This window comes from Leucopleurus acutus (genome assembly GCF_964270905.1).
Source record: "Leucopleurus acutus genome assembly, chromosome: 18".
NCBI classification, from domain to species: Eukaryota; Metazoa; Chordata; class Mammalia; order Artiodactyla; family Delphinidae; genus Leucopleurus; species Leucopleurus acutus.
In genome coordinates this window covers 8,409,357-8,422,336 of record NC_139160.1, presented here as the reverse complement: position 1 = coordinate 8,422,336, position 12,980 = coordinate 8,409,357, and the positions used below count along the sequence as shown (strand labels likewise).

The window sequence follows — 12,980 nt, the reverse complement described above, 5'->3', positions numbered from 1 at the left end:
ATGGTACTAATCACTGAAATGGCAAATAGAACAGTTAACAAGAGAAAGCAAAGAAGCTAAGGTAAAACAGATTTTTGGATATTTAAACTGTGATAGAATCTTCATTCTCATTCATAATTGTGACCTTTCTTAAAGTTCAAGCATTTAAATTGTTAGCTAAAAAAATAGTTTTTTTCAGTTGAAAATGGGCCACGTTTTAAAACACCTTCAAAACTGATACCTCAGTTGGCATAAACTAGGATTAGCTTTCCCATAATGAATAAGGACTGGGGGTTTGTTTAGTAAATGGAATGCAAAATGAGAAGGCTAAAATGTCTCATTTTCCTATTTGCTTGCAATTGTATTCAGTCAAGTAAAAGAGAAAGAGCACAGGTTGTCTTAGAAGAAAAGATGAGGACAGGCCTCAGGGCCACTATCAAATCATGAGGGAAGGGAGACCAAACACCCAGTGTGGCCCAACAGGGGGTGGGCTTCTCTATAAACTCCCCAAGGAAGCTACGATTCTCATTAGAAAAATAGAAGATCAATATAGAGGTAGGGGATGAAGAGGTACAAACTATTAGGCATGAAAAAAGCTACAAGGATATATTGTATAACCCAGAGAATATAGCCAATTCTTTACAAGAACTACAAATGGAGTGTAGCCTTTAAAAACTGTGAATTGCTACATTATACACCTGCAACATATAGTATTGTACATCAACTATACTTCAATTAAAAAAAAGGAAAAGTAAAAGATTAATTCTGGGGCGCTGAAATAGTACAAGTGATACTAAGGCTAAGTCCATGTTGTCATTCAACCGCAAGGCCTCATTTTTAGTGGAGATTTGTTAAAAATGTGGTTTTCAAAAACTAAAAGTTGAAAAGCAGGTTTTTTTTTTTCCTAAGAAAAACTGCAATTTATCTTCTCATTGGTGCTCCAACCTGCAAACTTTAAACTAGCTGCTTATAATTTGCTAAAGTCATAAGCAGTATGCTTATCTAGAGCAACTTTCCTAGTTTTACAATTCTTTAAAGCTCTCACAGAGCTTTCTACCTAGCTGCAGGCATTAAGTAAAGGTGAACAGTATGATAAACCAAACGATGTTGCAGACAGTTTGTTTTTTTGGTTTTTTTTTTTGCGGTACGCGGGCCTCTCACTGTTGTGGCCTCTCCCGCCACGGAGCACAGGCTCCGGACGCGCAGGCTCAGCGGCCATGGCTCACGGGCCCAGCCGCTCCGCGGCATGTGGGATCTTCCGGGACCGGGACACGAACCCGTGTCCCCTGCATCGGCAGGCGGACTCTCAACCACTGCACCACCAGGGAAGCCCTCAGACAAATTTTTTAATAGCATCTTGCATCCTTACGAACTACTTTATTTCAACATAGCTTAACTGAAACACGATATCTACCAAAACCTAGGAGCGTATCCTCTGGCAGTACAATCCTACGTTATAAAACCTGCAGAATGCCAGCAGTCTCCATAAACACCATATCTTACGGTGCAGAAAGAAATGCCCATCTCTGGATCAAGAATGCCACACTTCAGATTGGAGACAACCCTGTTCAAATTCACTGAGTTAGACACACAGTCACTTTGCTGTAAAAATAACGATAGAAAGAACCCGATAGGCTGACAACTTTTTCTTATTCGGAATACTGAAGAGCGAGCTAGTCCAAGAAACTGACCAAGCTTAGAAAGTCAGAGACTGATCTCTACTTATCAGTCAAGTCCAAGAATGTACCGCTCACCCTCCTTTGGTCTGGCTTTAATGGGACAGGAGGAATAACCGACAATTATTACGACGTTTACATAAACCTCTTTTTTCAGTGGAGGCATTCAAAACCCTTCATACAAAACAACTAGAGACAGTGTCAGCTTTGCTCCTCTCACACAAGGAAGTAAGGGAAGGAGACGATCAAGGTCACACACAGAAAATTAACAGAAAAACAGGGAAGGAAAACCTAATCTTGTATTTGCACAATTGAACATTTTATTGATTTGACGGTTACATAATAAATCATCTTACTGATTTGAACCCTTCCCACATAAATATAACATTCAAATGGAATTTTACTAAAGTATTGCCCTAGTTAATCTAATACCCTCTCCTTTTCATGGCTGCCAAAATATATATTTACCTGTTTAAATCCAGACTCACAGAAGCCAACCTAGTGTTTCTTAAGCTGAGGACAAAAAAATTTAATGGAGATTTAATTGTATATTTCCATAATGTTATGCTTGTGGCATTAGCCGAGAAATACTAGAAATTTCAAAGCTGTCTTCCACTGCTAAACTACTTTGCACTTTGCAATTGATTGAGAACAGCAGAGGCAGTTAGAGTTGTATATCAAATTAGAGTTGATAAAAGCCCTTAATGTAGATCTGAATATCTTCTTGGAAAAGATTTCAACTCCCTTAAATTGACATGACAACAAGTCCTTACAGTAGCATAAAAAGTACTGGCTGGAATATTATGGCTTTGGCTTAAATTTCCATCTGCAGCTCATCAAATGACTAAACAGTAGAAAGGAATTAAACCAAAATCAGACTCATTACAGAGCCTGATATGCTGGCAGAATATAAACTTTCACTACTTAGCATCTGGAGTTTTGGATGACTAACACTTAAATGCTTGTGCTTGTATGTTCTGTAAAAAGAAGTGTTTGTAAGAACATAGGTGAGATATAGGATCATTAAACAACGTACAGAATATATAATTCACATATACACATACATACACATTCCTTCTCTCTAATCCCCCAAATATGCCGAAGAGTGAGAGGCCCACTGCAAATGAAGTCTAATGGCTTTAAACGAGTCCCACGCCAAAATTCTGATAAACATCGTAACTCTTCTTCACATTTTTCTAAGGTAAAGAATGCCTATCTGAAACCCTTGCTCTCCCAAATACTGACATCTGGTCAAGTGTTCCTGAGTAAATAATTTACATCTCCTTTTCTCCTTCAGCCATCCTGCTAGGAGGAAGACTGGAAAATGTCCTCACAGGACTCTGCCTGCAAACACCAGGCTTCCAATAGTTCTCTGATGCAGTGCAAGTACAAATCCAGACTGTTAAAGTCAACAGAATCTATCAAACACATCCTCCCAAATAAAATTCTCCGGGGCACACAGTGTCTCTGAAATATCACTGGATCCTCTCCTAGGCCTGGGAGCTTCTGCACTAATAGTCCTGAATTCTGACTCTAATAAGGAAGGAAGAAGGTGGGATCCAGGTCTGATTCAGCTATGAAGCTCTCAAAGCAGAGTGTCTAGGACACAGACGGTGCTCAAGAAAGAAGTAATGCATAGCGTTTGCCTTGCGTCTTTGACACTGTCAAGCAGCAAGACATTATGAGGAATAACCAAGAAAAGCTGATGGTAAGGTAGTAAGTTTTTCAGTATAAGGCAGCATTGAAAAGTAAGCAAAGATGTTCTAATGGAAAAGGCTATTCCCACTGCTCCTCCAAATCTGGGAGATACATTTCAACTCAAAGAAAGAGCATTCTTTTATTCATATAGCCAACAGCTCTACAATGGAACAACACTGAAATGAATATGATGAATGGGATCTATCAAATGAGAGAGATTAGTAAGAAAAAAAAAGAGATAAAGCTGTGTACTATCTTATCCATCAATGCCCCTCTCCAGGAAGTCGGTGCCTGCTAAACCTTCTGCACTGGGGTCATCTGCAAATAGCGGGTGATTCCCAAAAGGCACCATATTGCGAAAAAGTAGAAATGTTTAAGTGTTTTAAAAAAGAGGACTAAGAAATGCTAGGGTACAAATAAATTCGGGAATTTTTAATACATATGTTTTTTTGGATGGACTCACCTCTGTATATCTTATGTGATAAATGCCAAGGTATACTGTACTTAGAAAGTCCCATTCAAAGGTCAAGACCCCGTACTAAGATCATTATTTGTTCATTTGATCTGAAATCTCACAAAATATACCTATGTGATGCCGTATGGGTATCTCATACCACAGAAGCTGAGCTTTGGGAGAATTAAGCCTCTTCATTCCAAACCAGGAACATTTAAGAAGAAGCTAGTTTATTCAGAATCAATGCATCTCATTCATCAAATGAGGTAATGTGGTGTCTGAAGGTGCTGAGCAAACTACAAGGCACTAAATAAATTTAAGGCTTAGTACTAACAAAGAACCTGCACAAAAGGCTTATATTCAGGGCTGTCAATCTATAGAACACCTCCAACACAAGGAAAATGCCATTTCTCATCAGCCCAAACTTACTTCTGAGCCCAGCACATTCTGAATATCTCACCGGGCTCAAAACTACAGATGTAACTAATAAGATGATCAGGACACATGGAATCTATTCAATTCCTTGAACTGTACCCAAAAGTGAACTAGTGAGTCATGGGCATTACACTGTTTTGAAACAGATGTCTTTTAAATAAAGGGCATATTTGCATGTTATATCAGTTGAAACATCTCAATACTGGCAACTTTCTCAAATATCCTGGGCTGTTCCCACATTGTAAAAATATCCAGGTCATTTCTCCTCCTTGCCTACTGCCATTTGCCTTTCTGACTATTTCGGTTCTTGTTGGCAACTTCTACAAGCAGCAGGCAAAAGTAGGCAAAGAAGTTGAAATTGAATCATTTTGTGTGGCCAGTCTCGTGGGGGGTTTTATGGTGGCGGAAACCAGAGCTATCAGGTAAAATGAGATACCCGAATTGTAGACAGATTTCCATCATCCCTGGAAATAGTCTCCCTGTTCTCACTGCTGAAGATAATTAGGGGTTTGCTACTGTTTCCCAAAAAGAACACAACAGAGCAGAGAAACCCCAACAAGATAAGCAAAGGACAATTCTAAAAGAAGACCATTAATATATTCTTATTTATTTGAGCTGTTTAATTAAGTATTTACATGTACTTTTAAAAATGGGGGCCATCAACATAAAATATTCTACCAGAAGAAATGTACCTTTTTACTATAATCGTGTGTGTGTGTGTGTGTGTGTGTGTGTGTGTGTGTGTGTGTGAGTGAAATCAAATGACCACAGGGCACAGAACTGGCTGCGTATATTTAATAATGAGAGTGAAGAGCTGTTAATACTTAGGTCTTTCAAACAGGTCTGTGCTAAGGGGATGGTATTCTCCAGCACTGCGTCTTGAGAGAGATGGTGGGGCAGGGGGCAGTTTCAGAGGTAGATGGGGAAGGAGGAGGCGAAGAACTGGGAGTGTCATCAGCCGACAAGAAGGTACGTACCCGCAAAGCACTAAATTCCCCAAAGTGTTCTGGATCCTTTGCTCATTCTCTGGGTGATTTTTAAAAATGAGATTATCAGCTGGATTGGGGGAGGGGCTCATGGCACCTACTACCATCCTGGCTTTGAGCAAACCACTTATTCAACTCTCATTTTTTCATTTTTCTCATTTTCATCTGTAAGATGTAGATAATACGTAACCTTGCAGGGTTACTGGAAAGAGTAAAGATAATAAACAGAGTGGTCATATGGCCTCCTTTGCCCAGGGCAGTCCCCGTTTATGCCTAGTGTCCCAGCATAATTATTAACTTTCACTCTTAAAGGTGTCTCAGTTTGGACAAATAGTGATGTGGTTTGCCCTACGTATAATTTACCAAGCATAACATCTGACACAGGGTGGGCCCTCAGGCACTGTGGCAGCTACTGCTATTCTAGATTCTAGGATCGTTCATGTATTTCAACCAAAAAAAAAAAAAAAAAGCCAAACCAAAAACAAAAAAACAAAAGCAAATACAAACCTCAAATTTTCCTCCATCATAAACCCAGGATACGTCAACTTTTTCTACTTAGAAAGAGCGGGTATTGACCTGGGGTTCTGTCGCTCACAACTTTGGCAGAGGTGACCGTGGCTACAGGAACACAGGAGTAACTCTCCTCTAAGTGCCTGGGACAGTGCTGGGCGCTCCCCACTGTTAGAAGAACGAGGTGGGTGTGCTTGCACTTGAGCTGTACTGCTCTGCTGGACTTAAGGCAACTTGGTTAACCTCTTTAGTTTTCTACTTCTTTAAACCAACTCTACCATACTAACTGAACTAACATCTTGAGATTTTTCTTAAGGCTTTCTCATAGCATCTTTGCAGTATCCTGGTGACATAAATAGGGATCAATGAGTACTGTTCTGCAGTGAATCGGACATGTTTTCAATCCTTACTTGAACGTGGTTTCTCTTCGTCCCCAGAGCTTACCATATACTAACCAGCATTTCTATGTTGGACAGAAATACTGTCCTTACCACCATGATTTATCTCACTACAACATACCTGAAAAATGCCACACCCAATTCTTCCAATAAAGCAAGCTTTTCTACAGCACCATGAGTCATTTTATAATGTACAGCAGTCCCTTCCAAAACAAGTTCAGTTCCCCAGAGCAGTTTGTCAATGGAATTCTCATTCCCTGGAAGCGTTAACAGGCATTCAAAGATTTCTCTCTATGGGGTAGCAAGGTTTGTCAGCATTGTAGGAAAGATACAAACTGTCCTGCCCTGGAAAGATGGAGATGTTGAATGGACCCTGAAGGCCCCTTCATCCACTGGGCCCCGTGTTCACTGGCTACTATGGGGTGGATAGAAGCCCAAGGAATGCCGGTTAGAAGTTTCACATCGGCAGGAGAGCCTACCCAGCAGCTCTGTGCATCAATACAAAGCAAGCCCTCCTCTCCCGTGAAATAGCTTGGAACTATCTGCTCTAAACATCTTCTGTAGTAAATCTGAAAGGTCAAGGTGACTTTCTGCCACCGAGAATACTCCCAGGCCATGTCCCACGCTGCTGGAAGGTATGTACGTAGGGAAGGTAGGCACAGTCCACTGAGGTGGAAGCTGAGGTGGAAAAAGGGGTAAAGATAAAAAGTAAATCTAGAAAAAAGAATGGCCCAAAGCAGGGGCTGCAGTGAATGTTGACTATTCATGGAATACTCCAGAGAGGCTGTCAATGCTAAGGTGAAAAATGGTCTAGGTTTGGTTTTAAGTGGGTTTAGAATAAAGGGAAGCAGTGGAATACATTAACATTATTTTAAAATTTATTGAGATTCACAATGCGCCAGATATTGTGCTAAGTACTTGACATCTTAATGCCTCATTTACTCCTGTGAGGTATCCATTATTGTTGCCTCCATTTTACATATGAGAAAATTGAGGCAGAGGGTAGTTAATTGATTTTCCAAGGCCTCACAAATGCAGGAATCAGAGATCTGAACCAGGCCTGTTTGGCTCTGCAGCTTGTGTGTTCTAGGTGAGGGCATGCCAGGTTAGGGGGCTGACATGTGTACGGGCATGGACTGGAGAGCAAGTTAGTGAAATGCAGAGAGGGGAGCAGATTAACTATGGCTGGAACAGATAAACAACATGAGAGAATACGAACAAGGAATTCAAAGAGGGTCCTGTATGGTGGTCCCTGACACTCAGGGGCAGAGGAGGCTGTGATATAGTCTTTGAAAAGCTGGCAGAAGCCTCTCCAGGCTGCTCTATGTCAGGTGAACCATGAGGAGACCTCTGCAACATTCCAGGTTAAACTGAAGAGGGCCCATGGTGGCCACAGCCATGAACATCAAGACAGTGCAGCTGTGAGAATCACTGACCAGCTGGGGAAGGCCTGGGCAAGAGTGGGGAAGAAGCAACAGGACAAGTGTCCAAGCAGATAAGGAAAGCAGTGAACAAAGGACATTTTATTTCCAGACATCAAGACCATAAGAATTTCCAACTCCATTAAAATGAAAGGGCAGCCTTGACAGGGCAGGCCAGGGAAGAAGGGAGTGTCAAAATGAACAGTGAGGGCTTCCCTGGTGGCGCAGTGGTTGAGAGTCCGCCTGCCGACGCAGGGGACGCGGGTGTGTGCCCCGGTCCGGGAAGATCCCACATGCCGCGGAGCGGCTGGGCCCGTGAGCCATGGCCGCTGACCCTGCGCGTCCGGAGCCTGCGCTCCGCAACGGGAGAGGCCACAGCAGTGGGAGGCCCGCGTACCGCAAAAAAAAAAAAAAAAAAAAAAAGAACAGTGAGCGAAAAGCTACTATATCTCACCAGGCAATGACTGATATAATTGACTTGTTAATTCTTCAGGAGACAAATATATACATAATTACAATGTGCCATTTAAAAAAAAAGATGGAAATCTTAACCTGGAAATACTCACAGAATCATCTTTCCTCTTACTGCCACCTTGCAAAGCAGTCAGCCATGGTTATAGAGTTTGTTTTATTGCTTTTTAATTGTTGTACTTTTATCAATAAGCACCACTACATAATTAGAGGCCTGATTCTCCATTCGGGTATGTGGCAGAGTGGGGCTTCCTCACCTCTCAAACTTGTGATGCTGGGCCCATGAGCTGCCGACCCCACGGTGCATCCTCTCAGCCCCGGTGCCCTGAGTAGGCTGAGCATCCTAAGGCTTCTGTTTTTTACTTTGTCTTCCACACAGACAAATTCCTTTCTCTTTTTTGCCACTGAAAATATGTAAAACTGAGAGCTATGCTAGTGTTGCAACAAGCTTAAGGAAGCCTAAACATAAGGTATATTTCCTGTTCCTCTTTTAAGAAAGGACTGAAAAACATTCTGACCCCCAAAGGCATGTTAGAGAATCACCAAGTTCACTCTTCTGCGATAAAGAAATTAAGATAGAGGGCAGGTGCTGTGTCTTAGTCACCTTTGTAGCTCCACAGCCTGGCATGTAGTAGGTGTGGAATAAATATTTGCTGAATGAATTGAAAGAATTCAAAATTGTGTCCCAGACACTCTCAAAGTAGAAATGAACAGTCATTTTGAACCATCTCCTGATGTGAAGGGGGGCGGGGAGGGGGATGGAGAGTTTAGGAAGGGTGGAGAGAATATAGACTTTGTCTAGAGTAATTTGAAAAGACAAAAGGGGAGAAAGATTTTAAAAGAAATCCCATTGGCCTCAGGATTGTCACAACATAATCTTCTATCTAATGAGGCAATGACAGAAATTGATGGAAGAAAATAATCTGGCCTTAAAGTACTCAAAATAATGATTCAAAACCACACACTGATGTCAAACAGTAAGTCTCTCCAGATATTGGAAAACTGTTCCATTAAGAACCTTGTATGTCAAATTCTTTTCATTAATCAAAGGATAAAAAGACAAAGAAAATTCACCCTTTGAGTGTGAAGTATTACACAAGTAATGAATCCAAGATAAATGAATTATGACTATAACAAAGGAATGCTGTGTTAGGGTGACAGGATTACTCTCAAATGGCTTCCCACTTGTAGAAAAACAGCTTCAGACAAGCCCCACAGTGTATACAGTGGTGCAAAATGATCTGGAAAAGAAGGTTTCTATGGATATCATTTAGAGATGAATATCCCTGGGCACCTTCAGGCTGAAGGTACTCTGGCTCTTTTCTCAAAGCAATTATGGCACAGGTTCTCCTCCCGGCTTTTGTTTACATAAGAACAATCTTGGCCACAGGTCATTTGTGTAGGAGATAATTAATCTCCAGCTCTTTGAGCACAGGTAGGTTAATTAGTATGCACGGAATACAACATAAATTTTTTTCTTGGAAAATTTTTTAAAATTTTAAACAATTAGGGATCTGTAACACCAGCCAGTCTTTTATCCAAAACAAGTACAAAGGCTGGTTGGTGAAATAAAGAAGACTTTGTTTTTAAACTGTTCAGAAAATACAAGGCATCACTGATCACCTGAAGGCCTCATTTTAATTTGATTCCGGATCCACGATGCCTTAGAGGTTGTCTTTTGGAAATATCTGACTGCAAAAACCTTTAAGTAGGTCAGAAATGGAACTTCAGAAGCCATAACATTCTGATATCCTAATAAATGATTTTATGGTCAGCACCTCACTTGTTTATGTTTCAGAAAAGCACCTTATTGGCACTATAACAAACGTCAGGATTTTTCAAAAAGTCAAATACTGTAACAGCATTCTGAACATCACCCACATGGACAGGGAGAGATCAAATAAACCTGCATATGCCTCTATAGTCAAAAAAAAAGATGAGTCAGGCTTTGGACTATTAAGTACTTTTTTTTCTTTAGACAATACCCTAATAAAACAATTATGAAGTACTCTGAAACCCTGCCACACCCCTTTGATTAAACCACACTTCACAAAATATTTCGATAAAACCTGAACACATTAAACAAACACCAAGGCAGGAGATGCAGCCTGGAATGCCCCATCCTGCGCTGGCCAGGGTCTGAAGGGCCATCTCACTTGAAAATTTAATCAAACCAAAGCTACTGTAATTCCACCGCAGCCTTTGCACTTCAGGAAAGCTAGTTCAGTCTCTGACATTTTGATTTTCATAGCAGATGGAAGCAAAAAAAACAAAAAAAAACTTCCTCGGCTCACAAGCCTATGCGTCCAGTTGAGATTTCATTTCTCGGACCTTAGGCAACACCCAGCAAACAAAAACAAACAAACGGTTATTTTCTATTACTCACTATTACTCCAGGATTTCAGTAAATATTTGATACTGATCTCAAAGAAGCCGGAGTCCTGCTGGCTGGCCATGTCGGCGGCATACAAAGAGGCTGCTCCTCGGACTGGACCGGGAGCCGCCGGGGGAGCAGGTACCGGGCGTGGAGATGCGCTTGTCACAGGTTAGTGATGTAAGCGGGGTCAGCAGCCGGGAGGGCGGCTCTGCAGATCTACCTCTGGCGCCGGCAGCAAGTCCTCATTTAAAGGACACGGAGGCGCCGGAGAGAGAGATGCTCGGCCGCTCCTCCTCCTTCGGGTCCAGAACTGGCTCCTTATTTGCTGGGGGCTGATCCCGAGCCCTGAGAGGCAGCGGCGGCCACTGCTTTCATTTCTGAGCTGCTATAACCAGCCACGCCCGCTGGCTGCCGCCCACAGGTTCGGCCCGGCAGGTACGGGACCGAGGAAGTCCCCAACTGCCCCGGGAGGGAGGGTCTCTCGGCCGGCCTGCCGGACGCGGCGCAGACAGGCTCCGGCCCCCAGGGCTCCTCCGGGCCGCCGCAGGGCTGAGGGATGGGCTAGGAGGGCAGCCTCCGCCCCCCGGGCTCAACCTGAGCCACTCCTCAGCCCCGACTCAGCCGCGGGAGGGACCTCCCGGCTTCAGCACGGCCGCCGGTGAGCCGCCCGCGGCTGCATCGCTGCGGCTCCCCCGGCGTCTGCCCCCTGAAATCCACACAACCGCGTCGCCGCAGGAAGCCAAGTGGCACCCCTGGATCTGGTTTGCAGCGACGTTTTCTGAAAAGCCCCCTCCGTTCGCCCCGCTGCCGCAGGAAAGCTTGATAACAGGATATCGGCCTGGGCTTTTTCCTCCCCTCCTTTCACGGGCACAGTGGAAGCTGCACTTCGTGCTGCGCCCTCCCAGAAATGCTGTCATTTTGAGGGGCACCCGCTCCCCCGCCCCAGCGTGTGCGTCCGAAGGGGACGGTACGAACTGCTTAGGCTTGTTTACCGAATGCCAGGCTCCACAATGGATCTTCAAGCCTGTCTTTTCTAGGAGCCACCGAGCCCAGGAAAGCTTATTTTTATTTGTTATCAAAAGATAAGAAGCAAAGCGTTATATTCCTTGCTGCACGATGGCTTTTTACTCCATGAAATCTTGATATCAGGCGTCCTGATTCGTTAGCTTTGTTTCATGTTATTATTTAGCTGGACTAGGTGATTAAACAAGAGAACTTTAATCTTGACAGGCTACGTTTGAGTAGGTGGGATTTGACTAAGCATCTCATCAACCATGCATCCTTCCCCCTCCCCAGTACACTTACGACTAACATTTTCCAAAGGCGTTAATAAACTATATTAATAATTATTTCACCAAAAAAAGTAAGCACCCCTCCCCCACTCAAAATCAACACACAAATAGGACTTTCCTGACTAACAGTTCATTTGAGAAATAGTAGGGAAAGAGTACACTTTTTCTAAGACTAAGAATTTTTAAAAATTCAACACTCAAGAGAACTTTTAGGACTGTCCTGAAATGCCCTAAGACACTATCAATACAATGAGCTTTTCAAACTCCTTATACAAAACGTAAGCACTCCACCACCAAGATGTCCAACTCCACTCACAGCACTTTCTCCTCATGAAGTCTCCTGAGATTGACTTCTGGTTCATGAGCTAATTGAGTTCTATCACCTGTACTTTGACTATATGGATTCCAGGTGAAACAGGACCCAAAGGATTTACCAAAATGGCTGTTACATCTGAAAACCAAAATATCCACACCCACCTTTCTGGTGCCTCCCTCACTGTGGTTGGCAATGAATGAACAGGGAGGCTGCAGGGTGCCTTGGAGTTCATGAGCACAAAGCCTCTCAAAACTCATCAGAATTTCCTAGCTCTGAGACCTAGGGTAAGCTATTAACCTTGTTAAGCCTTAGTTTGCTCATCTGCAGAATGGGGATCCACAGTGGTGCTGCCCTCATTGAGTTGTTGGAAAGATTAAAGGACATTATGAATGAAAGGGTTCAGCATACTGTCTTGCATACAGTAAATGCTTAATTAAATTTTAGCTATCTTGATATTTATTATGAACCCTTAAGGACTCTAGAACTTTTAAATTTAGGTTAAATACATTTTTGTACCATTTAAGCTCTATCATCTTTGAACACCAATGGTAACTATAGGGACTGCAAGGTGGAGACATTTAAAACAGCTCAATAACCAAACATGCTATTATATACTGTTACTCAAGCAGACAGATTTTTCTCTGTTGATTTTATAAAAGAGATCTTAACTGGCTTTTAAAAGTTTTCAATCCTACTATAAACATATTAATTTGCTGAGAATGTCGCTCATATATATATGTTATTTCAAAAGGACGCTCTCATAAAATTTTAAATGCTATTTAGAAAAGAATGTGTTTAATGGCATTTAGTTTTCCCTGTGAAGAGTGAATCAGCAACTAAGAGCCCAGTTTCTGTCTGTTAGAAGCCGAAATCTTGTCCAGTGTAGGCTTTTTTTTTTTTTCTCATTCGAGTACCTTTAAAGAGAGCATATATTGTAAAAGGACAGAAAAGGCCTTTTGTTTTGCTG

The 12,980-nt window shown here is 42.4% G+C and overlaps 1 protein-coding gene across 2 annotated transcripts in view; it reads right to left on the bottom strand.

Annotated features, from left to right (window-relative positions):
* Positions 1-12,980, bottom strand: part of FRY (FRY microtubule binding protein) — a gene marked incomplete at its 5' end in the record, with an annotated part of 329,047 nt that overhangs the window by 241,291 nt on the left and 74,776 nt on the right. The window contains one exon of one of the 2 annotated variants that reach the window (XM_082859750.1): positions 10,415-10,484. The exons of the other annotated variant lie outside the window; for it this stretch is intronic. Within the exon in view, the coding sequence (XP_082715876.1) occupies positions 10,415-10,484 (70 nt within the window). Of the gene's footprint in view, positions 1-10,414; positions 10,485-12,980 lie in introns of those variants that run through there. 2 annotated transcript variants of the gene reach the window in all.